The following is a 25406-nucleotide window of genomic DNA, read 5'->3' on the forward strand; positions in this document are numbered from 1 at the left end:
ATAGCCAAGATATGAATCAATCAGAATACCCATCAATAGATGAATGAAGATGTGGTGCATATAAACAATGGAATATTATTCAGACATAAGAAAGAAAGAAATTTTGCCATTTGCTAATAGCATGGATGGACCTAGAGGGTATTATGCTAAGTGAAATAAGCCAGGCAGAGAGAAACAAATGCCATATAATTTCACTAATACGTAGAAGCTAAACAAACAAAAAAGAAAAACTAAACAAACAGAAATAGACTCACAGAGAGTGAAAAGTGACTGGTACTTTCCATGGGGGAGGTATTGGAGTGGGTGGGTGAAGTAGGTAAAGGAAATAAAGAGGCACAAAATTCTAATTATAATATAAATTAGTCATGGGGATGAAAGTACAGCATAGAGAATACAGTCGGTAATTCCATAAGATCTTTCTATGCTAACAGATAATAATTACATTTATTGGGGTGAGCATTTAATAATGTAGATAACTGTCAAATCACTATGCTGTATAATGAAACCAATATAATATTGTCTATTGAATAAACGTCAATTAAAAAAGATATTCTTTGATCTTGCTTATAATCAGAAAACTAAAAGCATTTTTCCCCCTAAAATATGCTTAACCTAAAGGTCAATGTCACAGAGAATTCTGTTCTGGTAGCACCACAGAACAGCATCACAGTACAAAAAAATGAAAATAAAAGTCTTCTTTCTGCAGCAATGTGCTGAATGCTGGCTTTAGAAACTTTTTTTTTTTAAGTACAAAAGATCCCTGGTTTACAAACCTAAGACCTAACGAAATGATCTAACTACATGCAGGTACAAAGAAAATGCTCACACACCCTTAATGGTAATGGCACTAATGGAGATAATATATAGTATATATATTAATCCGTAGATTACAACTCTTAATCCAGGTATTAAAGAGTTTACATGTTGCACAGTAGTTTAGACCTTCTGTACATAAGCTGGTTAAAGAACACTTACTACCATTGAAAATATGTCCTAACCTCTTGCTTAGATGCCATGGAAACAGACAGTAAAAGGAATATTAAGCCATTTTATGATACCTACTTGCTCCATTACCTCAATTGTAGTACTGTGATTGTTGTTGAGACTCTTCTCCATGTTCAAACATGTCAGGCTTGTTCTTCAAGCCCTTCAAGTTGAGACTTTTATTAAAAAACAGTGCCATACAAGAAGTTTAAGTAAACACAAAACCTTCATTGAAGTGATTACAGGAGTTTAAGTTGATTGTAAATATCTTCCTCATCAACACATCAAGTATAAGACTAAAAATATTCACTAGATTTACAGTTAATTTTTTTGATCTTTGACCTACAGGTTACTTGAAAGTGTATATGTTAATTTTCAAATATATTGGCTTGTTCTAGTCATTGTTTTGTTTTCTTTGATTTCTAAGTTAACTCATTAATTGAACTATGAGCAGAAAACAATTTCAACTCTCTGAAATTTGCTGAAAACTTACTTTAGAGCGTAAGATAATGGTCACTCTTTGTAAATATATGAATTCTATAGGGTAGAGTGTAGTATTTTATGAGGTCAAAGTTGTAAATTAAATCTTTAAATCTTACTGATGTTTTGGTTTGCCTATTCCACCAATTACAAAGAGAGCTGGGCTATAGTTGTTCACTATATGTATTATGTCTCTCTTTTTGTAGATTTTTCAAAATCAGCTTTGTGTATTTTGAGAATCTTATTAGGTGGATGCAAACTCAAAAGTTATCTCTTTCTGGTGAACTGAACCTTCTATCATAATACGATCAACTGTATATCTACTAATGCATTTAGCCTTAAAACCTATTTTATTTGATTAATATGGCTACTTTTTTGGTTAATATTTTCATAGTAAATTTTTTTTAGTGCTTTAATTTCAATCTTTTGTATATCTATTTTTAGGTATGATGAATTTAAAAATAAAATCCAGGCTGATGATCTATGTTTTTAACTTCAGCTTTTAGCCTATTTAGATTTAATTACTAATTCGAATTTAAATCTATCATATTATTTCAAGTTTTCCACTTGTTCCAGTCACTTCATGTTTTCTTTTCCTTTAATTGAGTTTATCTCCTTTTATTTAATTATTATTTCTAAAACTATTTTCTCTTCTAGTTCGGAAGTTTTACGTATTTCTATCCTTTTAGTAGTTGCCCTAAAAATTACAACATGCTTACTTAACTAATCAATGTCTAAAAGAGCAATCAATATCCTTATATTTCTTCTTAATACAATGAACTCTGAACACATTAGCATACTTTATCCTCACTCCCAGCTTGTATATTATTTCTCTCATATTCTAACTGTATCTTTTATTTCAGCTCATCATACTGTTTTATATTATTGATTTTTGCTTTAATTTATCCATGTTTGCTGTTGTATATTATTTCTTTATTGAATTTCTGACCTCATGAGTATTTTTCTTTAGCCTAAACCACATATTTTAGAATTTTATTTAGTGACAGTCTGCTGTAACCAACTTAGTTGTGTGGAAACATCTTTATTTTTGTCTTCATTCCTGACAGATACTTTAACAGGACACACAATTCTAGGTTGGCAGTTATTTTCATTCATTATGTGGAAGTTACCACTGAACTATCTTGGTTTCTATTGATACTATTGAGAAATCAGCAACTTCTTGAAGGTTCTTTTTCCTACCCTTGGGATTATTTTTAAAACTTACTACCTATCTAATTATCTATCTGTCTATCTTCTTTCTATCTATCTATCATCGCTTGTAGTTGTACTATGAGGTCTCTGGATTTACATTTCTTTTATCCTGATTGGAACTTGCTAGGCTTCTTGAATCAGCAATTAGTTTTGAAAAGTTCTCAGCCATTATCTCTTCAAATACAATCTCTGTTTTATTCTCTTTTCCTTCTCAGAGTCTAATTAGAATTATACTACATCTTACTAGATCCTTCAGGTCTTTAAAACATTTTTAAAGGTATAACAAATATTATAATGAATGCCCATGTAACCACCACCCGGCTTCAAAAGTTATCAACAGTTTTTTCAACTTTGCTTTGTCATTCCCTCAAAATAAATTCACAGACCCCTCCCTGCCCCCAACACATTTTTCTTCTAGAGCATTTTAAAGCAAATCACAGAATCCCATCATTTCAACAGGAAATAATCCAGTACCTGTCTCTAAAAAACAAGCACATTTTAAATCTGTAATTCCTCCTTCTCCCCTCCTCCACTTTTGCCAAGATATTCATTTATTAAATGAATTGGGCCATTTGTCCTGGAAGATATCTCACATTCTATTTTGATTGATTAAATCTTCATGGTATCTTTCATGTATTCCTCTAAATCTAAGTTATTTCTTTTTTCATTTTTTACTGAAGTATCACTGATATATATTATATTGGTTTCAAATGTACAATACAGTGGTTCAACAGTTACCCATATTATTACATCCTCATCCCCTCTAGTGCAGTTACTATCTATCAACATAGAAAGTTGTTACAGAATCAAGGACTATATTCCCCATGCTGTACTACCATCCCCGAGACTAATGTATATTGTGACTGCTAATTATTGTACTCCTTTATCCTCCTCACCCTCCATCCTCCACCAGCCTTAACCCCTGCCCCTTGGTAACCACTAGTCACTTCTCAGTGTCTATGAGTCTACTGCTGTTCCTTCTGTTTTGCTTTGTTTTTACATACCACAAATAACTGAAATCATAGGGTATTTGTCTTTTTCTGCCTGGCCTATTTCACTGAGCATAATACCCTCTAGGTCCATCCACACTGTTGCACATGGCAGTATTTCTTTTCTTTTTGTGACCAAATAATATTCCATTGTGTATATGTACATCTTTATCCATTCATCTATGATGGGCACATAGGTTGCTTCCATATCTTGGCTATTGCAAATAGTGCAGCAATAAACATGGGGGTGCATATATCCTTTTGAATCAGGGATTTTGTTTTCTTGGGTAAATTCCTAGATGTGGAATTACTGGATCAATGTTATTTCTACTTTCAGTTTTTTGAGGAACCTCCATACTGCTTTCCACAGCAGTTGTACCAATTGACATTCTTACCAAAAGGGTAGGATGGTTCCCATTTTTCCACTTCCTTGCCAACATTATTAATTCTTCTCTTTTGAATAGTGGCCACTCAAACTGGTGTAAAGTGATCTCATAGAGGATTGGATTTGCATTTCCCTGGTGATGAGTGATGTGGAGCACCTGTTCATGTGCCTGCTGGCCATTTGCATTTCTTCAAAGAAATGTCTGTTCAAGTCCTTCACCCATTTTTTATTCAGGTTATTTGTTTTCTTAGTGTTGAGATATATGACTTCTTTATGTATTTTGGATTGTTAACTCCTTATCAGATGAGTCATTTACAAATATATTCTCCCATACTGTAGGATGCCTTTTTGCTCTACTGATGGTATCTTTTTCTGTACAGAAGCTTTTTAGTTTGAGTAGTCCCACTTGTTCATTTTTTATTTTGTTTCCTTTGCCCAAGGAGATGTGTCCAGGAGAACATTGTTCATGCTGATATTCAAGAGATTTTTGCCTATGTTTTCTTCTAAGAGTTTTATGGTTTCATGACTTACATTCAGGTCTTTGATCTATTTCAAGTTTACTTTTGTGTATGGAGTTAGACAATAATGCAGTTTCATTCTCTTGCATGTAGCTGTCCAGTTTTGCCAACATCATTTGCTGAAGAGTTGTCTTTTTCCCATTGTATACTCATGGCTACTTTATCATATATTAATTGACCATATATGTGTGAATTTATATCTGGGCTCTCTATTCTGCTCCATTGATCTATAGGTTTGTTCTTGTGAGAATACAGAATTGTTTTGATTACTATAGCTTTGTAATAGAGATTCAAGTCATGGAGCATAATCCCCCCAGCTTTGTTCTTCTTTCTTAGCATTGCTTTGGCTATTCAGGGTCTTTTGTGGTTCTATATGAATTTTATAACTCTTTGTTCTAGTTTACTGAAACATGAACGAGGTATTTTGATAGGGATTGCATTGAATTTGTAAATTGCTTTAGGATGGATGGTCATTTTGACAATATTAATTCTTCCTATTCATGAGCATGGAATAGATTTCCATTAATTGGTTTCTTCTTTCATTTCTCTCATGAGTGTAATGTAATTTTCAGAGTATAGGTCTTTCACCTCCTTGGTTAGGTTTATTCCTAGATATTTTATTCTTTTTGATACAATTGTGAATGGAATTGTTTTTCTGATTTCTGTTTCTACTAGTTCATTTTTCATATACAGGAATGCAATTCTGTGGATTCATTTAGTATCCTGGAACCTTGCTGAATTCATTTATAAGTTCTAATCGTTTTCTGGTGGAGTCTTTGGTGTTTTCTATGTATAATATCATATCATATGCAAATAATGAGAGTTTAACATCTTCCTTACCAATTTGAATGCTTTTTATCTCTTTATTTTGTCTGCTTTCCATGGTTAGGACCTCCAGTACTATGTTGAATAAAAGTGGTGAAAGTGGGATTCTTGTCTTGTTCCTGATCTTAGAGGAAAAGCTTTCAAGTTATTGCTATTAAGTATGATGTTGGCTGTGGATTTGTCCTATATGGCCTTTATTATGTTGAGTTACATACCCTCTAAACCCATTTTGTTGAGAGTTTTTATCATAAATGGATGTTGAACTTTATCAAATGATTTTATAGCATCTACTGACATGATCATGAGTATTTTATCCTTCCTTTTGTTAATGTAGTATATATTGATAGATTTATGAATATTGTACCATCCTTATATCCCTGGAATAAATCTTACTTGGTCATGATGGATAATCTTTTTGATGTATTTTAAAATTTGGTTTGCTAATATTTTGTTGAGGATTTTTGCATCTATGTGCACCAAAGATATTGGTCTATAATTTTCTTTTATTTGTTGTTGTTGTATCTCAGCCTGGGTTGGTATTACAGTGATGCTGGCCTCATAGAATAAGTTTGGAAGTATTCTCTCCTCTTGTACTTTTCAGAATACTTTCAGAAGGATGGGTATTAGCTGTTCTTTAAATGTTTGGTAGAATTCAGCTGGGAAGCCATATGTACCTGGTATTTTGTTTTCTGGGAGTTTTTTGATTACTGGTTCAATTTCATTGTGTAATTGACCTGTTCAGATTTTCTGTTTCTTCCTGAGTCAGTCTTGATCAGTTGTATTTTTCTAAAAATTTGTGTTTCTTCTATGTTGTCCAATTTACTTGTATATAGTTTTTTTCATAGTACTCCCTATTAATTCTTTGTATTTCTGTGGTATCCCTTATGATCATTCCTTCTTTATTTATGATTTTGTTTATATGTATACTCCCTTTTTCTTGTTAATTTTGACTAGGGGTTTATCTATTTTATTTTCTCAAAGAACCAGCTCCTGATTTCACTGATTTTTTTTCTATCGTTTTATTCTTCTCTATTTTATTTATTTCTGCTCTGATCCTTATTATGCTCCTCCTTCTACTAACTTTGGGCTTCATTTGCTCTTTTTCTAGTTTCTTTAATTGTGAGTTTAGACTTTATTTGGCATTGTTCTTGTTTTCTGCAATAAATCTGTATTGCTGTGTACTTTCCTCTTAAAACTGCCTAAGGAGCATCCCACATATTTTGGGCTTTTGAGTTTTCATTTTCATTTGTCTCCATGTATTGTTTGATTATCTCTTTTAATTTGTTCATTGATCCACTGATTACTTAGAAGCATGTTGTTTAGCCTACATGTTTGTAGGTTCTTTTGTTTTCTCTGTGTGATTTATTTCAAGTTTCATACCATTGTGTTCTGAGAAGCTGCTTGATACAATTTCAATCTTTTCTAACTTAGTGGGGCTCTTTTTGTCACCTAGGATGTGACCTATTCTGGAGAATGTTCTCTGTACAATTGCAAAAAGTGTGTATACTGCTGCTTTTGGTTCTGTAGATACCTGTTAAGTCCATCTGATCTAATGTATTGTTCAGGGCCTCTGTTTCCTTATTTATTTTCTTTCTGGTTGACCTATCGATATGAGTGATATGTTAACATCTCCTAAAATGAATGGGTTGCAGTCTATTTCCCCCTTTGATTCTGTCAGTTTATGTTTTACATATTTAGGTGCTCCTATATTATATACATATATAAACATACAGGGTATATATATGTTTATATATGTTTATAATGGTTATAACATTTGGTTAGGTGCTCCTATATTATATACATATATACATATTATAATGGTTAGGTGCTCCTATATTATATACATATATAAACATATAGGGTATATATATGTTTATATATGTTTATAATGGTTATATCCTCTTGTTGGACTGACCCCTTTATCATTATGTAATGTCCTTCTTTGACTCTTATTACTTTCTTTGTTTCTCTGGATGCTTTTAATCCTCTCTCTTTATCCTTGATCTTTGGCATTTTAATTATTATATATCTTGGTGTTGTCTTCATGGGATTCCTTTTATTAGGGGCTCTCTGAACCTCCATGACCTGAGTGTCTATTTCCTTCCCTAGATTGGGGATGTTTTCAACAATTTTTTCCCCAGAGACATTTTATCCTTTGCCTCTGTCTACCCTTCTGATACCCCTACTATGCAAATATTGTTTCATTTGGATTGGTCATACAGCTCTCATCATTCTTTCATTCCTGGAGATCCTTTTTACTCTATGCTCACCTTCATTGTGTTCCTGTTCTCTAATTTCCATCTCATTGACTGTGTACTTGCAGTAATCTACTCTTCAATCTCTACATTGTGTGTTTCATTTCAGATACTCTGTTCTTCAGCTCTGAGTGGCTTTTTCAGATCTTCTATCTCTTTGTTGAAGTTGTCCCTTAGATGTTGAACATTTTTCTGTAAATTCATGAGCATGTTTATGACTTTACTTTGAAATCTTTGTCAAGAAGATTGGTGATATGCATTTCATTTAGCCTTCTTTCTGGTGTCATGTTCTTAGTTTTGTTTGGAACATATTCCTCTGCCTTCTCATTTTTTTCACAGTTTCTATGTTTCTTTCTTTGTATTAGATGGAGCTGCTGTGCTTCCTGGCCTATAGTGCCCAGAAGCTCAAGATACTTTAGTCTCCAGTATCTGGTTCTACTTTGCAGGAGTCCCAGCTGTTGTTGGTGTGCAGTGTGTGGGGCTGTCTTTCTGTCTGTCTCAGTAGTGGTCTGAGTCTGCAGCACCAGCAGTTTGCCTTAGCTGCCTTTGTGATCCAAGCAGAAGCCTCTGGTGGGAATCTCTGTGGGTGGAGCTGACTCTGCCTGCTGTGCAGCAATGGTGGGGCTGCAGGGTTAATGGGGTATGTGGGGCCACCTGCAGCTCTGGGACATGGTGGGTCATGCAGCACTGAGTTTGGACACATGGGGAGAAAGGATCTCTTTGGGCTGGCTTCTGCAGGCACCCCCCTGGCTGGGCTGAAACAGGGCTGAGAAAGCTGGGAGAGTCTCCCTGTGCCTTCCAGGCAACAAAATCTGATGTTGCTGCTGGGCTGAGTAGGATGGCTCCCCAGCAACGTGTGCAGGGAGGTGCCCTGGGGTTGATTTGCCAGTGAGGAGGATGGAGAGTCTGGGGCTCCCAAGATTTCTGAACTGTTGGACCAAGGCAGAGCTGGGGGGGCGGGGTATTGTCAACCTGCTCTTTCTCCTAAGGAGAGAGCTCTGTCCAACCCTTGCCCCTCTGGCATCCCTCCCACTGATGGCAAGTCTTTCAAATTACTACATCTGCTTTGAGTCTCAGACTGGCAGAGCATGCCTGTCCTCCACTAGTGGCTGAAGTCTCCACCTCCCAGAGTGTTCCAGCTGTCTCTGGTGTCCAGCCCACTAATCACCATAACCCAATGTAATGTGGATGCAGATCTCTAGGGCCAGGTGTGCAGCATTCCTGGGCTCCTATCCCCTCCCCACTCTGTTCCTCTTTCTCTCCCTTGTGGGCTGGAGCTGGGGGAGGGCTTGGGTCCCACTCGATCCCAGCTGGACTTTACCCCTCCTCTGTGTGGTTTTCTCTTTTTCTCCAGGTGTTGTTGGTCTGTTCTGCAGTCTTCAGGTCATTTTCAGGTTTAGCTGTATTTTCTTCTTTTAGGTAGTTTTGGGGGGAGGGTTCTGCCTTGCCTTCCTACTCTGCCATTTTTTTTCTGACCTTTCCCCCAGTTATTTCTTATAAATTGATAGTTATTACAATCAGTGGTTTGACTAGATCTCAGTTGAATTCTTTGGCAAGTCTACTCTACAGGAACTTCTACTTGCTATTGTAATATATCAGGAGGCACAAGAGAACTGTCATACTCTTAATGATATTAATATTGATCACTACAGGTGAGTATTGTCAGCCTGATCCATTCATCTATTATAAAACCTTTCCCCTAATGGTTTTAGCAGCCATGTTAATTATTGTTAGATCCATTATTTCATAAGGCATTGAAATGGTGAGTTTTCTAATAACATCATTCTGTCTGCACTTCACAGCTAGAATTCTTGTATGGGTAAGAACTTTCCCTCATCAACTACTTAGTTATCTTGAAATATAGTTCATAAAAGAACATCAGAATAAATACTTAATTCTTTTCTTTTATTTATCAATTTATACAATAAAGAGTTAGTCCCCTAGCAATCTCCAAAGTCAACCATTTGGTTATTATTATTATTATTATTACTAATTCATGAATTTTTATATATTTGATGTGTTTCAATCCTTTTGAAGATATTTATTCTTTTTTTATGTAAATATCTCCTTTGTCTTCAGCATTTACTGTTACAAAAGCATATCTGATGGTAAAACGTTTCTTTTGTAGGTAACATGCCTTTGAAATTCAAAAGTACTATCAGGACATGTCTGAATTTGGATCTCATTCCATTTACCTTGCCTAGTATTTGTGAGCTCCTTTAATCTGAAGACTCATGTCTTTCTCCAGTTCACTTAAGCATTTTCTTTGATAAATAGGTTTCCTCATCTGCTCTCATTTTTACAACCCACTACAAATACAGTGAAATTACTAACTCTATCCTTTATTTTTATTTTTCCTCCAATAATTATAATCTCATTTTTCACCTTGCATTCTAAAGAGAATTTCTCGTTTGTCTTTTAATTCATTAATTTGTTTTGATATGCTGTTAATAAAATAATGTTAAATTTTTAATATAATTTTTTAATACCCGAGCTCTTTCCTATTCTCAAATGATTACTTTTTACCATTTTTTAAGGAAAATTTTAAACCTACAGAAAAGCTGCAAATACAGTACAATAAAAACCCATATATTCTTTATCTAGATTTACCCATGATTAACATTTTGTCTCAGGTCATTATTTTGACTACTTGCTATTATTTCATTTATTAATGGTATGGCATGGTACATCGCACTAAAAATATTAATTAGAAGAGTTTTTTATAAACTTCTGCTTTGTGGTAAGTTTGTTTTACAGAAGGTCATTTGCCCTGATATCTAAGATTGGTCCCCTTTCCCTGAACAATTTTTCATACCAAATTTAAAGAGACACTCATTTTCAGGTTCATGCACAACACTGAGAGTGACCATCTCCTTAAGAATGAGGCTCTAACTGCCAAAATTTAAGGAGATACTAACTCTTGGGTTTAAAAAAGTGCCAAGTTTATACATGCATGACAATAAAATTAGTGGGTCCTTAAATTTTGAACTCTTAATTGCTTCTCTTGCTTCATTCTAGTCCTGGCCCTACTGTGCATTCTGTTGTGGGTCTTTTCATTTTTTGTTTTTGTTAGTTTCTTATTACTACAATGTGAAGTTTATCCAGTTACTGGTTGTTGAGAAGGTTTCTGTCATAATTTGTATGAATCTGCTCATATCCTTTAGATATAAATGTTCTTCTTCATGCAGTAAAGAGTAAGCTAATCAGTGCTTCCTCCACATTTATCATCAATAATATACACTAAGGATCCTGCAAATACACCTCAAGAACACTTAGTTTACCATTTGTTGCTGATGGCTTAGCCTTTGTAAAACATTTAGCAAATAAGCCAAACTTATGAGTCATTCTTTACCATTAAAGTGCAATTTAATCCTCACTTGGAAAACTGTGACAGGCACCTTAGTTTGGTTACTCCAGAATATATAAACATAAAAGATCATCCTTTTAAAATCACAATTATCATACAAAATTTATTTCAAAAGGTAAGCATTCTAATCATAGTTGTTTTTGTTTGTTTTAAACAAAATTTAACATTTTTATCTCTCTTATTGAATGTAGTCAGAAAGATCAAGAGGCAAATTCTTCAAGATGTTCTTGATAAAATGGTTATGAGTTGTTTCAGTTTGCAAAGGCCGAAGTGAGCTACTGCTAATGCGTGTTTTTTGGTCAGATTTGTCCCATCTGTGCACCAGGCAGGGACTAGAGTGAGGCAAGGCAGTGCCTAGAGTGCAAGATGTAAGGGGGCATTCACTCTTAGGGTGGTGCAGATGTAGACTCTGCATTTGCACCAACCAGAGAGGAAGATCCTCTTTAAATTCTGTGCCCTAGGAGCCTCTCTCTAGCCTTGCGCTTGTCCAGGGCCTGCACTATATATGTCCAGATACATTTTAGAATTGATATCACAGGTTTTTGGCCCCTCCAAAAAAAAGGAACATTTGTCAATATCCTCAACCAGTAATTCTATGCTCTGAAAATTACCTTATCTTTTCACACATCACATTATATAAATGTAGTGAGCTGATTTTAAAGGAAATACTATTCAACTTTTGATTGCTTGGGTTTTTTGTCTATTTTTGTTTTTTGTTTTTGTGTATTCTATTTTAGTACTGTTCCTAGATTTCTTTATGCTCAGTTACATTATAATCTGATGAGTGTTCTTTGAAGTCCATGGTTGGTTTCCAAATGTCATTCTAAAATGACTATTTTAAGTATTTATTATTCAGGTTTTCTCAAAGAAGAGAAACCAAGATTTGGGCTCATTTGCATCTCCACTATAATACCTACATTTTAAATAAACATCTATGGTATAGCCTGTTAACTGTTCCCTCATAACCATTCTACTTTTCCTTCTTAGTAACAGGACCCTTGATTTTTACCTGGGTAATACAATTGCCAAGAATAAAATTTCACTTTCTTGTCTCCCTTGCTAGAGGTATGTGTGACTGTTTTTGTCTTTTCTTCTTGTTGACTGGACAGGGCATAATGGCTGTGGCTCAAGCACCCATCTTGGGACACAGGGGGAAAGTCTGTGTCAAAGATTAGTAAAACAGAAGACTGGGTGCCTGATGCTTTTGTAAGGCTACTCTATCAGCACTGGAACTTCAACATTTTCAAAGACGGAAATAAATTTGTCTTTTATTTAGACTTTCATTTGAGGCTTTCTATCAGCCACAGATAATCCTAATTCTCTCTGAAATTTCATTAACCAGAGTCTCTTTTGATTAATAAGATCTTAAGAAGTAACAATTCTGGGATGCTCCATATACATATTAAGAAAAAGTAGTTGATTCAATGTAATTTGTTCTTCATCTTTAGCTACTAATGTCAGGCACTCTGAAAGATGGGTAGCTTTGTTTGGGGAGATAACAGAAAATTTCAGAACATAAGCTATTCTGTAGAGACACAACTACTTGACTAAATTATCATTAAAAAGGTAAAGGCAAACTGAAGGTATTCCAAAGAGAGAAGCAGATAGAACTGAGGCTGATTCCTGCGGCCCAGCTGTATACTCTGTCAAGAGTGCCGCAAAATCTCCTCAGGTCTTTTAAGCAAAAAAACACTTCAACTGAGGGTTATTTTTTTAGTTATAATGAAGAGTACTAACCAATAGAACAGGTGATGCATATAAGACTGCCCCATTTACTCAGTAGTACTGAGGAATAGGGTATTTTGATAAGTAAGGTATTTCAGTAAGTAAAAATTGTATAGGTAACTTAAACCAAACCCCCTGCCCCCAACCCCAAGCTGTCACTGAATGCAGTTTGGCATTTTATTTTGCAAAATAACTGTATTTATCATTGTGCTCCATTAAATACTGATACTCATTCTTTTTATGACTTTTCTTTATGACTTTATGAAAGTTTGAGGCAGGCACCGTTCTGTAGTTTTGGACGGAAGTGGAGGTAAAGAACTTTCTAGAAGGAGGCCTTTAAGTATGAAAGCTGAAAAGGGTGTTTTGCCTTGTGGTTTGAATTTTCTGCTGGGGCAATAAGGGGAATGCTATGCGTAACTTTGACTTTGTTACCCTGGGCTTCCCACAGTTACTGCAATTTGTACCCAAGTTCAAAAACATCCAAATAAATCTAGGTCCTTGCCAGAACTTTCTAGGAAGGGGTAACAATATTAGTAAAAGCTTGAGTTAGTTAACTGGGCCTTGAAATACATGAACAGTTAGAGATGGAACAAGTAGACAATATTACTGTCAATCATCTGAACTCCACCAATCAGGATCTTTGAGGGAGCCCTTCTGACCAGGCTCATTTTAACATCAACGTGTAGTGGGTCTCTTCTCTATACTATTACAGAAGTATAAGTTTAATTCTTTGCCATCATTGATAGTTGGGCTGTTTATACTGTGGTTTTTTACAGAATTGGGTATATAGTGTTTAATAATATACTTCAGCAGATGTATCTGATGTATCTTATAATTTCTTTCTTATAATTGCACTTTACATCAAGTTGTATGAATTATATGTAGGAGTTAACAGATACATATTTATTAACTAACATTCACACTCAGTAAATGTTGATCAGCCACCACTGAGCCTAACTTAACATTTATGTTTAATGTCAGGTTACTTCTCTAAACATTGGTCTTTTTTCCCTAAGTTGTCTTAAAAAGTATTGTGGCTTTATCATTTGATAAATGCAGAAATCAATGTCTGCAGTGCAGAGTTTATGCAGATTTATGACACTAAAGGGTCCTTGGCTGTCTTTGGGGACAGTTTGAATTTTATTTGCAATGTAAGTAAATGTTTACTACCACTTTGTTTAAATTGTGGTCTTAATGTTTTTCTTGAAAATAAGTAGTTTCAGGTGGCAGGTGGGGAAATTAATCATCTGGCTGAGCACTTGTCATTTATGTCTGTGAATGATCCTCAGGCTCTGCAGTTAGTTACCATTGAGTGCAGCTTGGCATTTTGTTATACAAAACAATTATGGCCTAATACCCTATTCTACTAAAATTTGAGCCTGTTTTTTTTCAAAAGCTTTATTTGAACTGTTCTCCTTTTCAATTTAATTGAACTAGTGTCCTTTACATTTGCAAATAAGGAGAAAAATAGGCCAGAAAGCATACCATTTTAAGCATTAAAATTCTAATAATTTTAATGGAAATTTTTTGATGCAATAAAAACTTTCCTGCTTCCCTAATTAGAATATTATATACAATATATAACAAGATTCTTTCATGTTGACTACAGGTTCACTAAGCTTTAATACTCCAACGTCTTCAGGAACTACTGGGGTGTGTGTGTGTATATATATATATGTAATATTCCTGTGATAAATAAGCCCCATACTACTGTGCTTTCTCAGCTGCAATTCATCATTTTTATTATTGTCAGTATGTCACTGATTGTAATCTTCCTTATCTCATACATAATTGTGTAGTTGAGCGTTTCCAATTTTTTTGGTTTGGCAGTGGTCCATTTTTAAAAAAAATTTTTAAGTGAAATCTTACATGAATTCCACCATATAAAATGAGTGAATGTGGATCTGTGCTGTGGCAATAGAACAGGGGATCCAGCACCCTGCTGCAAAGCGCCCATACATGCTCTCCAGTGCAGAACACTAGGTGCCTTATGAAACCCCAGGCAACCACCAGTTTAATGCCACTGGTCACACCTAAGAGTGACTTCCTCTATTCTGAAGGATACATTATTTTAGGAAATGTCACCCTGTATCTTTTACAGAAGGCAACAATAAAAATCCATGATCTCATTACACAGCACCCTCTATTAGTATAATGAACAAAAACAAAAGTAAAATATATTTTGACCATCCCGCTACCTCCCCTCCTCTATGGCAACCATCAATCTCTTCTCTGTAGTTATAAGTCTGTTTATGCTTTTTTTTGTTTTCTTTGTTTTGTTTTTTAGATTCCACATATAAGTAAAATCATATGAAATGTGTCTTTCTCTGCCTGGCTTATTTCACTGAGTATAATACCCTCTAACTACATCCATGTTGTTGCAAATGGTAGGATTTGTTTTCTTTCTTATGGCTGAATAATGTTCCATTGTGTATATGTACCACATCCTCTTTATCCATTCATCTACTGATGGACACCTAGGTTGCTTCCATATTTTGGCTATTGTAAATAATGCTGCAATAAATATGAAAGTATATGTATCTTTTCAACGTGGTGATTTTGTTTTCTTTGGGTAAATTTCCAGAAGTGCACTTATTGAATCTTATGGCATTTCTCTTGATTTTTTGGGGAAACCTCTATACTGCTTTCTATGTATTAAAAAAAAAGCTATGTTATACCTCACTATAACACAACTTAATCATTATGTATAGCAATATTTTTATGGAAAAACATATTTAGAGTTTCCAACCTAGAACTGGAAATACCTCTCTAGAGGTAGAATGGTACAGTGGGGAAAAGTATGGGTTCTAGATTCAAAAGACCTGAATTTTAATCTTGGCACTACCACTACTAGCTTTATCACTTTCAGCAAGTTATTTAACAAATATTCAGTTTCTTATATGTAAAAAAGAGATAACAGTATGTATTTCTCATGTTGCTCTATGGATCAAATGAGGTTAATAGAACAATGCCTGGCATACACTAGACACTGTTCTATTCTCCTGCAAAGAGATTAGGACTTCTTGATTAGCTTGAAACTCCTGATGGACTATGGAAGAGGGATAAGGCAGAAAGTAGGCAATGGAATAGAGATTTGGGAGACAATGGGTAGGTTTAGGTATTCTAACCTAAATAACTCCCCGATTCGACTAGTGCCCCAGTTATTGTCTTTTTTCTCTCTTGGGGTACAGGAACTGGCCATCTCCTTTGCTTTATATTTCTACCATTTGCTACTTTCATTTAGAGTCTGTCTCCATATTTCCCTCACTAACTGGAAAACAGAATTCAGGCCTGTTTTCTCACCCTAAAGTTACAGGGTTAAAAAATTATCTGCTATTAAAAACAAATACCTGGAGATTGACCTCTAGGATAATAGAGTCAGGATCTCAGTGAATTCACTGTCCCTCTAAAACAATGAAAATACAATCAAACAATTTCAGAACTCTGGCATTTAATGAAAGCCACAGGATAAACTGAAAAGTCCAAAAGGAAGTACTAAATCTTGATGCCTTTGAGAAAAATGGCAGCGCACAGACCTGAGCTGGAGTAAGGTCCAGATATCATACAATTAATGAAAATGCTAATTCCAATATTGTCTCTACTGGCTGAGATACCTGGGACCTTTATTTTCTCCCTCTGAGTTCAAGTTCAGTTCATTTTATTTTTCCTTTGACTACCTAAGAGAATTAAAACAGGCATACTTCAGAGATATTGTGGGTTCAGTTCCAGGCCACCACTAAAAAGCAAATATTGCGATGAAACAAGTCAAATGAATTTTTTTGTTTCCCAGTGCATATAAAAGTTATGTTTATCACTATACTTTATTAAGTGTGCAACATTATATCTAAAAAAAAGATGTACATACCTTAATTAAAAAATACTTTATTGCTAAAAAATACTATCATCTGAGCTTTCAGAGAGTTGTAACTACTGATCACAGATCATCGTAACAAATATAATAATGAAAAAGTTTGAAATATTGCAAGAATTACGAAACTGACACAGAATGAAGTGAGGAAATACTTGTTGGAAAAATGGCACCAACAAACTTGCTTGTTGCCACAAACCTTCAATTTTCTGTGAAATACAATAAAGTGAACCACCATAAACCAAGGTGTACCTGTAACATGATATGGTGACAACAATGGACTCCCACGAGCAGATGGGCTGGAAAAAACTTGCTAAAGCCAACATTTCTACCTTACACGTGAAACAATCAAACCATTTTAGAGCTTTAGACTATGTTCCAACACCGTTTTCACTTTCCATTTCGTTTTTATACATTCAAATGTCTAAAAAGTAGTGACAAGAAGGCCAGAATTGTAACCTAACATAAGTCAAAAGGATGATACTGAAATTCTTCAACAGAGCATTTCTTTGCACTGAGACTTAATCTTTCTAGTACATTTCTCAGAAGGACAATTTCTACTCCTTCCTCAGTATCAATGTAAGCTGTCCCTCATACCTAGATGCTTTAGAGTATCCTTTCTTTAAAGTACCAACACTACAATTGTAATGTCTTCCACTATTTCAAAACAGCATTTTAAAAACAAATCTTAACTTTAAATATACAATCCATACTGTACTATAAACTTACAGGCTCCCAAACATACATACAGCATTGCAGTATAATGATTTACTTGGATTTTACTTTTAAATCATAAAAATAGCTAATAATTAGTTCCTATTTTGAATTAAATTGCATGGGAGAAAAAGAGCAAACATTAATACATATTTTACTAAGAATAAACTCCTACCTTAGGAGAAGTAGAAAGTTCTCTTGCTGCAGAAACAACAGTGTTTTCACTTAATCCCCCTGTCTTTGGTGAGATGCATGGTGGAGCTGGGGCTTTTCTTTTCACTTTCCTTTCAGTTTCCAGTTCTTGAATTGGATTTACCAAATTATTTGTAGGAGTTGGTTTAGGTTCATAAAAAGGATTTGATCTAAATGAAAGAAGAATGATTAAGTTCACTCTAAAAATAGTTTACTCCTAATTTAAATAATAACATACGTTTATAAAACAAGAAAATACTGAAAATGATAAAGAAAAACACAAGCCAGCGATAATGTACAATTTGAAAACAATCACTGTGAATCTTTTGTTCATTATTAACAGTAAAAACTTTCTCTATTAAAAAACATTTTTTTAAAATCTTAATACAAGGTTATGCTCAGCTCTATCATATATAGACACTTAGAAAACTGTTGATTATAATAGTCAATCCTATACTCCACATACAAGGAAAAGGAAGTAAGATGTGGAAATACTGATTTGTTGTTTTATGCTTCCTACACTAAACTTCTTTTTTTTAATCTTACATTTCATACCTTCCTCTGTGTTAAATTCCCTTCTCATTAGCAAACATCTTGTAGATGTTCAGTCAGGTTCTGTTTTTAGTAAATTCTACTAAGCATTGAAAATGTCTGTCTTTATGTCACATGCAAATGATAGTTTAGCTGGGTAGGGAAGTCTAGTTGTCAGTTAATTCATCTCAGCACTTTGAAGATATTGGCCCACTGTCAGCCTATTATTGCTCTTTTGTAAGTCATCTTTTATCTCTGGTTGCTGTTAAGACCTTTTTATTTCTGTTTGAGCTATTATACTATATGTCTAGGTGTGCATTTCTTTTAGTTTTCCTTGTTTCAGATTCTTGTATTTCGAGAATCTGAAGATCCATGTGTTTCATTCTTTCTGAAATTATCAGCCATTATATCTTTGATAGTCTCTTCTCTATTTTCTCTATTCTGTTCATTAGACAATCTTATTAGATATATGTTAACTATTCCTTCATAATTTTATAAATTTTTATTACTCTTGTGCTACATGCTGGATAATTCCCTCATATCTATGATCCAGTTAACTTTTTCTCTCTTCATTTGTGTCTGATTTAATGTTCAATTCTCCATGAAATTTTTATTTTAATAAGCATATTTCCTCTTATGAATGTGTGTATAATATATCAGGTACAGAGTTTGAGTCATTAATCATTTAAGCATTTTATAGTCTCTATCTGCTAAATTATTTGAAATTCTTGCATGTATGATCCTGTTGTCTCTTTTGTCTCCTCTCTTTCTCTTAGTAAACTATTTCCTTGTGTGTTTTGTAATTCTAGATTGTGAGTTAGGGCTTAATCTGAAGAAATCCTGTGTAGTCTGAGCTGGGAGTGCCTTTCTTCAGTGTGTATTATGCTTCCATTTGCCAAGTACTACAGGAGTCATTTTGAATGTTACTTTGTTTGCTTTGAGGTTCCCAGACCATCCTAATATAATGTCAAATCCACATGAGGGTGGACCTATGCTTATAACTTCTCAGGGAAGACATTTTTTTTTTCCACCTAGTCTAGGCCTTGCTTAATTTCTGTTATGAGTAGATAGATTTTTTCTCCTTAATTATTCATAAACACAAGTATCTGGCATACATGACAATTATTCTTCCTATTATATAATAATAAACTGGTTATTCTGATTATTCTGTTCTTATTTATAGTTTGTTGTTATTTTTTCTCAACACCAGTCAGGACCCCAGATTCAAATATCCTGCATCCACAGTAACAATATAACTTCTGAGTCTATAAAGCTAAGGACTAGATCACCCAAACACAGTGATCATACCAAGGGGATTCCATCTAAGGCCAGTAGTGGTGATTGCCCTGTTTCTTGTGCATATTCTTTGAAGTACAATAGTTCCAGCCTCAGAACCAATAAACGATTATCTACCCCTCTGCCTAAGGATTTATAAATTGACAGTCAGGTCACATGAGGCTCTGGGTACCAAGTACATTGGGATCTGAGATGGGAAATATGCCATACTTGTGATGTCACTCTCACTGCACTCATGGCAATCATTTCTACTGAGTTGGGGTGCAGCTCAAAATTTCTTTCAACTCTGCTCAGGATAGCTGATTTCAACTGAATGGAAACATATTTCCTATTCTTCCTCTTCTTATGTCTGTGCATTCAAGAGAAAGGACAGAGAGGAAATAGATACATATTTGAAAATTAGCCTTTTAGACTAAAATATTTTTGCCTAGTGACCGGGATATGCTTGAAATTATATCCCATGTTTACCACCTGAGTAAGAACCCAAGGAAATCAAAGCAAGGAACAATGTTAACAAAATGTTAACAGATAAAGCTGAATACTCTCTGAAAAGAGGTAGAAAAGATATCACACCCAGACTAAACTAACATTTATAAAGTGCTTGTGCTACACTATGTACTCTTTTAAGTGTTTCACATGTATTAACACATTTAATCCTTATAACAATCTTGTTTATCCTACTTTTATCAATAGCTTCATTTAACTATTTTTCAAAATCTAAATTGGTTCAGAGGTAAGTATAAAGAAATGTGATAAAAACAAAAAAATGTTTTAACCCAAAAGCTTATCATTTATCAACTGATTTTAAATGTTTCAAGACTGAAGACACCCACTTCAACCTAAATGATTTAATTCAGCTATGTGAACTATTTGGATGTTATTTTAAAAAACTATTCCTGCTTAAATCTTTCTATAACAAATTTCCATATCAATTTGTAAGATGATAGCTGCTACAAATCATTATTATTAATTTGTTATGTAAATATGGCTAGTTTAAGAAAAATTCAAAAGAGGATATTTGTATTACAAAAGGATTTGTGCTTAATGGAAAAAAATGACAGAATTCCTTAAAACAGGCAATTGTTCAGTGTACTTTTTTATAACTGAATTTAGAGTACCCAGTTGCATGCAACTTTAACAAAACTTATCTAGTATGTATACAAAGGTATCTAGATTCTAGATATTCTTTTTTTTTCATGTCACAGCCTGCTTCAACCACTTAAGTCTCTCTCTAACCACTTGAATATTGGTTTTCTTTGTAAAGAAAAGGTAAATACAAGTAGAAAAGAAGCTCAGATCAAATGATTTACAAAGTTGGTTTTTGAGGCTATTTCTAGAAATATAATCAAAATTGGACATTGAAACAATCAGAGCTGTGTTTCTCAATCTCTATTACATTATGACTTGCAGTGAAAACTAAATTTGATGGCATGCTAGAGCAATTCTAGGAAGTTTCTAGAAAATGGAGGTACCAGGAACTCCAGCGGCCCTGGACCATGCCTGACCACCAAGAAGACAAAGGAAATAGGTATCTCCATACACCTGAGACAACAGTGTGTTAGGTAGGCATCATCATTGGTTAGGCACTAAATTAGAATAAAGATAAGAAGCTTCTACTTCCAAGGGCTTTGAATGATCCTCCTTATAGATCAGAGATTCTTAACTAAAACTGAATTTCCTACTCTTTAGAAATAAACAGGGTATCTTCCCCTTTATATGCAGTTTCCAGAAAAACCAAATCCATATAGACAGAAAGTAGATTAGTGGCTTTCAGGAGATGGGGGAAGGGAGGAATTGGGACTAATTACTAACAGGCATATGATTTCTTTTTGAGGTAACAAAAATGCTCTGAAATTAGTGTGACAGCTGTGCAACACAGTAAATAAACTAAAAACCACTAATGTGGAATATTATGTTATGTGAAGTATATCTCAATTAAAAAGTGCTATAAAAAACAGTGAATAATAAATACACATTATGTTTTACATAATATACATGTATGTATGTAAATAAATGTGTGAATATATATATATATATATATATATATATATATATATATATATAAAATTGTGAACACTGTTCCCTTTTGTATAATGATCAGAATTATACAACTGCTGATTTTTTAAAATAAACAATGTTTTTAGTAAGGAAAATTATGGAATTAGCATAGTTTCCACTTTCTGTTGATCATTTATAATTTAAGTAATTTACTTCAGGGCTTCGTACATTAGTCTGAATAAACAAAAAAACAGTTTTATCCTTGTACTGTACACTTTAGTAATAGATTACTTACATCATTAACTCACTGTGAATTAAAAATTAATCTGTTATATTCAGTAGAAAATTGGACAGAATAATTTTAATGGCATTATTCATTCAGGAAAAAGAATTACACAAAGAAAAACTGTAAGTTGAAGAAACATTAGCAAATATTGAAAAACAATAAAATATGAAGCAAGGGTACAGCAAAATCTGTAGTCTTTTCTTCTGACCTTGAAAATTTGTTTCTTTTGGAAAACAATCCAAATTATTGAAATGACAATGTAGCTTCTCTGAATAAAGTTCAATGACAACTTTCCTTGAGAAACTGATGCACAATCATACCAGAAATGATTTCATGCTGGACCTCAAAAGTCACTTCCTAGTGTTTGAAAAAATTGCATTGCTTTATCAGTTTTCATTTTTGCTACATAAACTGAACTAACCCCCAAATACGGGAAAGCTGAGAAACCCATTGGGTTAAGTGTAAAGGACACGTGATACAAGCACTGAAGGGTGTGTACTTTCTCTTGGTGTTGATGGATATGCTGAGCTGCTGAAGGTTTTTTACACATCAAAGGATTCAGCACTATTTATTTGTGATAGTTTTATGTTGGAGGATATAGGAAGAGTTTGGTAATGGAAGATGAGTCATATAGGATTTTCACTTGATGAAAGGTCATAAGTTTATTATGAATAAGAACAAATTTTGGACAATTTCTGCTACCAAAGTTGGACCTATAAACTTATGGGAAAAAAGCTGAGAAATAGTTCTTCCCTGACTCTTACATTAGATGATGAGCAATCTTTAGAGTATGTGTGTGTGTGTTCCTACAGAACAGGCTGAGTGTTTATATGCTCCCTCTGTTAACTTCAGATGATTGAGCAATTTCAGAATGCTCTTTATTCATGGGAAACTTGTAAAGATTGACTTTCATGTAGAGAAAAGAATGGTCAAAAGGAAACACCCAGTGATTCTGATTTTAGTTTTTATTATGGCGTTTTAAAAGTTTAAGCAAACATTAGATGTCTTTTTAATTTGTTAATAGGAGAGAGTAGGGTGTGTGTGTATTGTGTAATACTCATGCATCTTGGAATGACTGAATGCTTGTACTTAAAGTTTAAATTTACATTCAAATATTCTAGGTGTGTGGCTATTACTCAGCACCTACAACACCCATGAGAAATTTTATTTTAATCACATATTAACCATTAGAAAGAATAAATATAATAACTTTAGCAAGAGTTGTGCCAACTTTTTCAATCTTTAAATAATTATTAATTAGTATTGAGATCTCAACCCAGGTTTGGAATCAGATGATTATTATGATGTAATTATATATATACATATAAGAGGATAGAACTTTTAAAGGTTTTATCAAAATCTATCCATGCCCATGAAGGCATGTAGCACTCAAGAGAGTCATTTGCCATGTGATTAGAACAGGAAATGGTTGAGAAATGCAGTTCCAGAGCAATGGAAAACAAGTCAACTATTTCATTCTTTCAAGCAAGTCTCAAATATTTGAATTTGGCTATTAATAGTTTCCTTAAATCATCTCTATTCTAAATCAGACAGTCCCTGTGAGGTAGGGCAAGGACATGGGACAAGCATCATGATGAACTTTTCCTGCCTATGATGAAAATGCTGAGATATAAACAGTATAGTAAAAACAGGAGGGACCCCATCTTAAGGTGAAGATTCTATTTTAAAAAGCAGAGTTGAGAAGTAAGATTCCTAACGTATTCTCTGGTAATTAGACAATAACCCAACGGCCTATCTTAAGGGAGGGCAGGCAGTCTTAATTGATATATCCTCACTGCTTGAGGGTAACCACTATCTTGCAGAAGAACAGAATAAACAAATTCCTTGTTAAGGGTTTATTTAGCAGAATTAGCTGGAGGACTGGTAATAAAGGAAAGAAGACATGGTGTCTCTCACCAGAGATAAGCACCTTGACACCACAAGTCCAGCCTATGCCCAACAATCTACCCTCTGCCCTTTGCACCATCCTTAAAAGCCTTAAAAGACAGTATCTCCAAACTTTCCACATGCCTCCTGAGGATGTCTGCACCTTCCTTTCTTTAAGTGTGTACTTTCAAATAAAGCTTTCTCACTGCTCAAATTATTGTGGTTTGCCTCTGCTATTTCATTGTATTTCCAAGTCTTCACTCTATCTCTGCTTTATTCATAATAAGTAGGAAGGGGCTGCTAAGAGCTCAGATTTGGGCCTGCATGTTTCCTGGGTGACCTGGACAAAACTGTTACTGTGCCATCTGCTCTTAGTAGCATGCCTGAAAATCTCCTTTCTTTGGGAAGTTCTCAAAACACAATCTCACTCCATCCTGTCCTCTATGGGTCACCCAAATCCTGGAGTGGTAGGAGTTAGTCCCCATGACACGCTGATTCAAGTGGACACAGGATGCCAGGTGACCCTGGTTTCAGGAGTTGGCAAGGAATCTGCCCTAGATGGAGAACTTTTCCTTTGCAGTTATCTGTTCTCCGCTGCCTGCATGGCAGCTGACGTGCCCTGCTGCTCTTGCTTTAATGAATTTCTCCATTACCTACACTCATCTGACCTGTTTGAGAATTCTTCCTCACCCAGACTCAAGAATCCTCCCCAATCCAAGCTGAGTTTTTTCCTAGTGCTTCACCTAGTGAGCAGGGAGAGACCTCCCTAGACGCAGCTACCTGGCAACGCCTATGCCTTCGATCACTGCTCATTTGATGTGGTTTCTGGACATTTTGACAATTCTGTTGCTCTAATCTGCTAACTCTGAGTCATCAGTGCCCCTTGTAAAGTATAGTACCTAGAAGTAAAATCCTGCTGACCAACACACAGGAGAGAGACAACTTTTCTCCCTTCACACGAAGCAATTGCTCCAAACTTCATGCATCACAGGAGGATGCATGTTATTTCATTACCCTCTTTCAACACATATATTTCATATTTTGAAAGATTGCCCTACCAAAAATGTATTTTTAAAGAAATAACTATTTTTGCCAAGATCTAAATAGTCTTAATATACTAAAATTCATGTATAACCAAGGAAAGAAAATATACATATAGCAGGTAAACATATAATTATTATTCAGATTTTTGAAATCTTAAATATTTTGTAGGTCTCCCCTATACCATACCAATGATTTTCATCAAACCCTGCAAGGTCCAAGACTTCACACTGGAATCAATCATATGAGATAGTATTTGTGCTAATAAAGTTAAAAGTTGCTGTTTTTTTTAAAGAAAAAATTTTATTTAGGTATAATTGATACACAATAAGTGGCACATAGTTAAAAAATATAATTTGATGAGTTTTATATGTTTGCCTTATCATTAAGAGTTCTTTTGCCAAATATGTACTCTGCAAAGAATTTCTGCCAAACTGTACCATGCCTTTTATTTTCAGGTTTTTTTCAAAGAGAAAAGATTTTAAATTTTGATGGAATCCAAATTAACATTTTTTTCCTTTGACACTTTGTGCTTTCTGCATCTTAGTTAAGAAATTTTTACCCAACCTAAGGTCACTAAGATTTTCTTCTACACATTATTCTAGAAGTTCTAATGGTTTAGTTCTTATTTACAGATGTATGATCTAGTTTAGGTTAAATTTTGTATATGGTGTGAGGTAAGGGTCATAGTTCTTTTGAGGCAGGGGGTGGATATGGGGCATCTACTCATTCTAGCACCATTTATTTTAAAGGTTATCTTTTCTTAAGTGACTTCCCTTCTAGCTTTGTCAAAATCAATTGGCAGTATATGTGTGGATCTATTTGTAGACTTTCTTATTTCCTTCCATTCACC

General features: G+C 34.4%; 1 protein-coding gene across 10 annotated transcripts in view; it reads right to left on the minus strand.

Annotated features, from left to right (window-relative positions):
• The window catches only part of EHBP1 (EH domain binding protein 1), a 433785-nt gene that overhangs the window by 166741 nt on the left and 241638 nt on the right, over positions 1-25406 (minus strand). For all 10 annotated transcript variants that reach the window (XM_073212603.1, XM_073212598.1, XM_073212633.1 and 7 more), the window contains one exon: positions 17498-17684. In XM_073212603.1, the coding sequence (XP_073068704.1) occupies positions 17498-17684 (187 nt within the window). The remainder of the gene's footprint in view (positions 1-17497; positions 17685-25406) is intronic.

This window comes from Manis javanica, chromosome 1, assembly GCF_040802235.1.
Source record: "Manis javanica isolate MJ-LG chromosome 1, MJ_LKY, whole genome shotgun sequence".
NCBI classification, from domain to species: domain Eukaryota; kingdom Metazoa; phylum Chordata; class Mammalia; order Pholidota; family Manidae; genus Manis; species Manis javanica.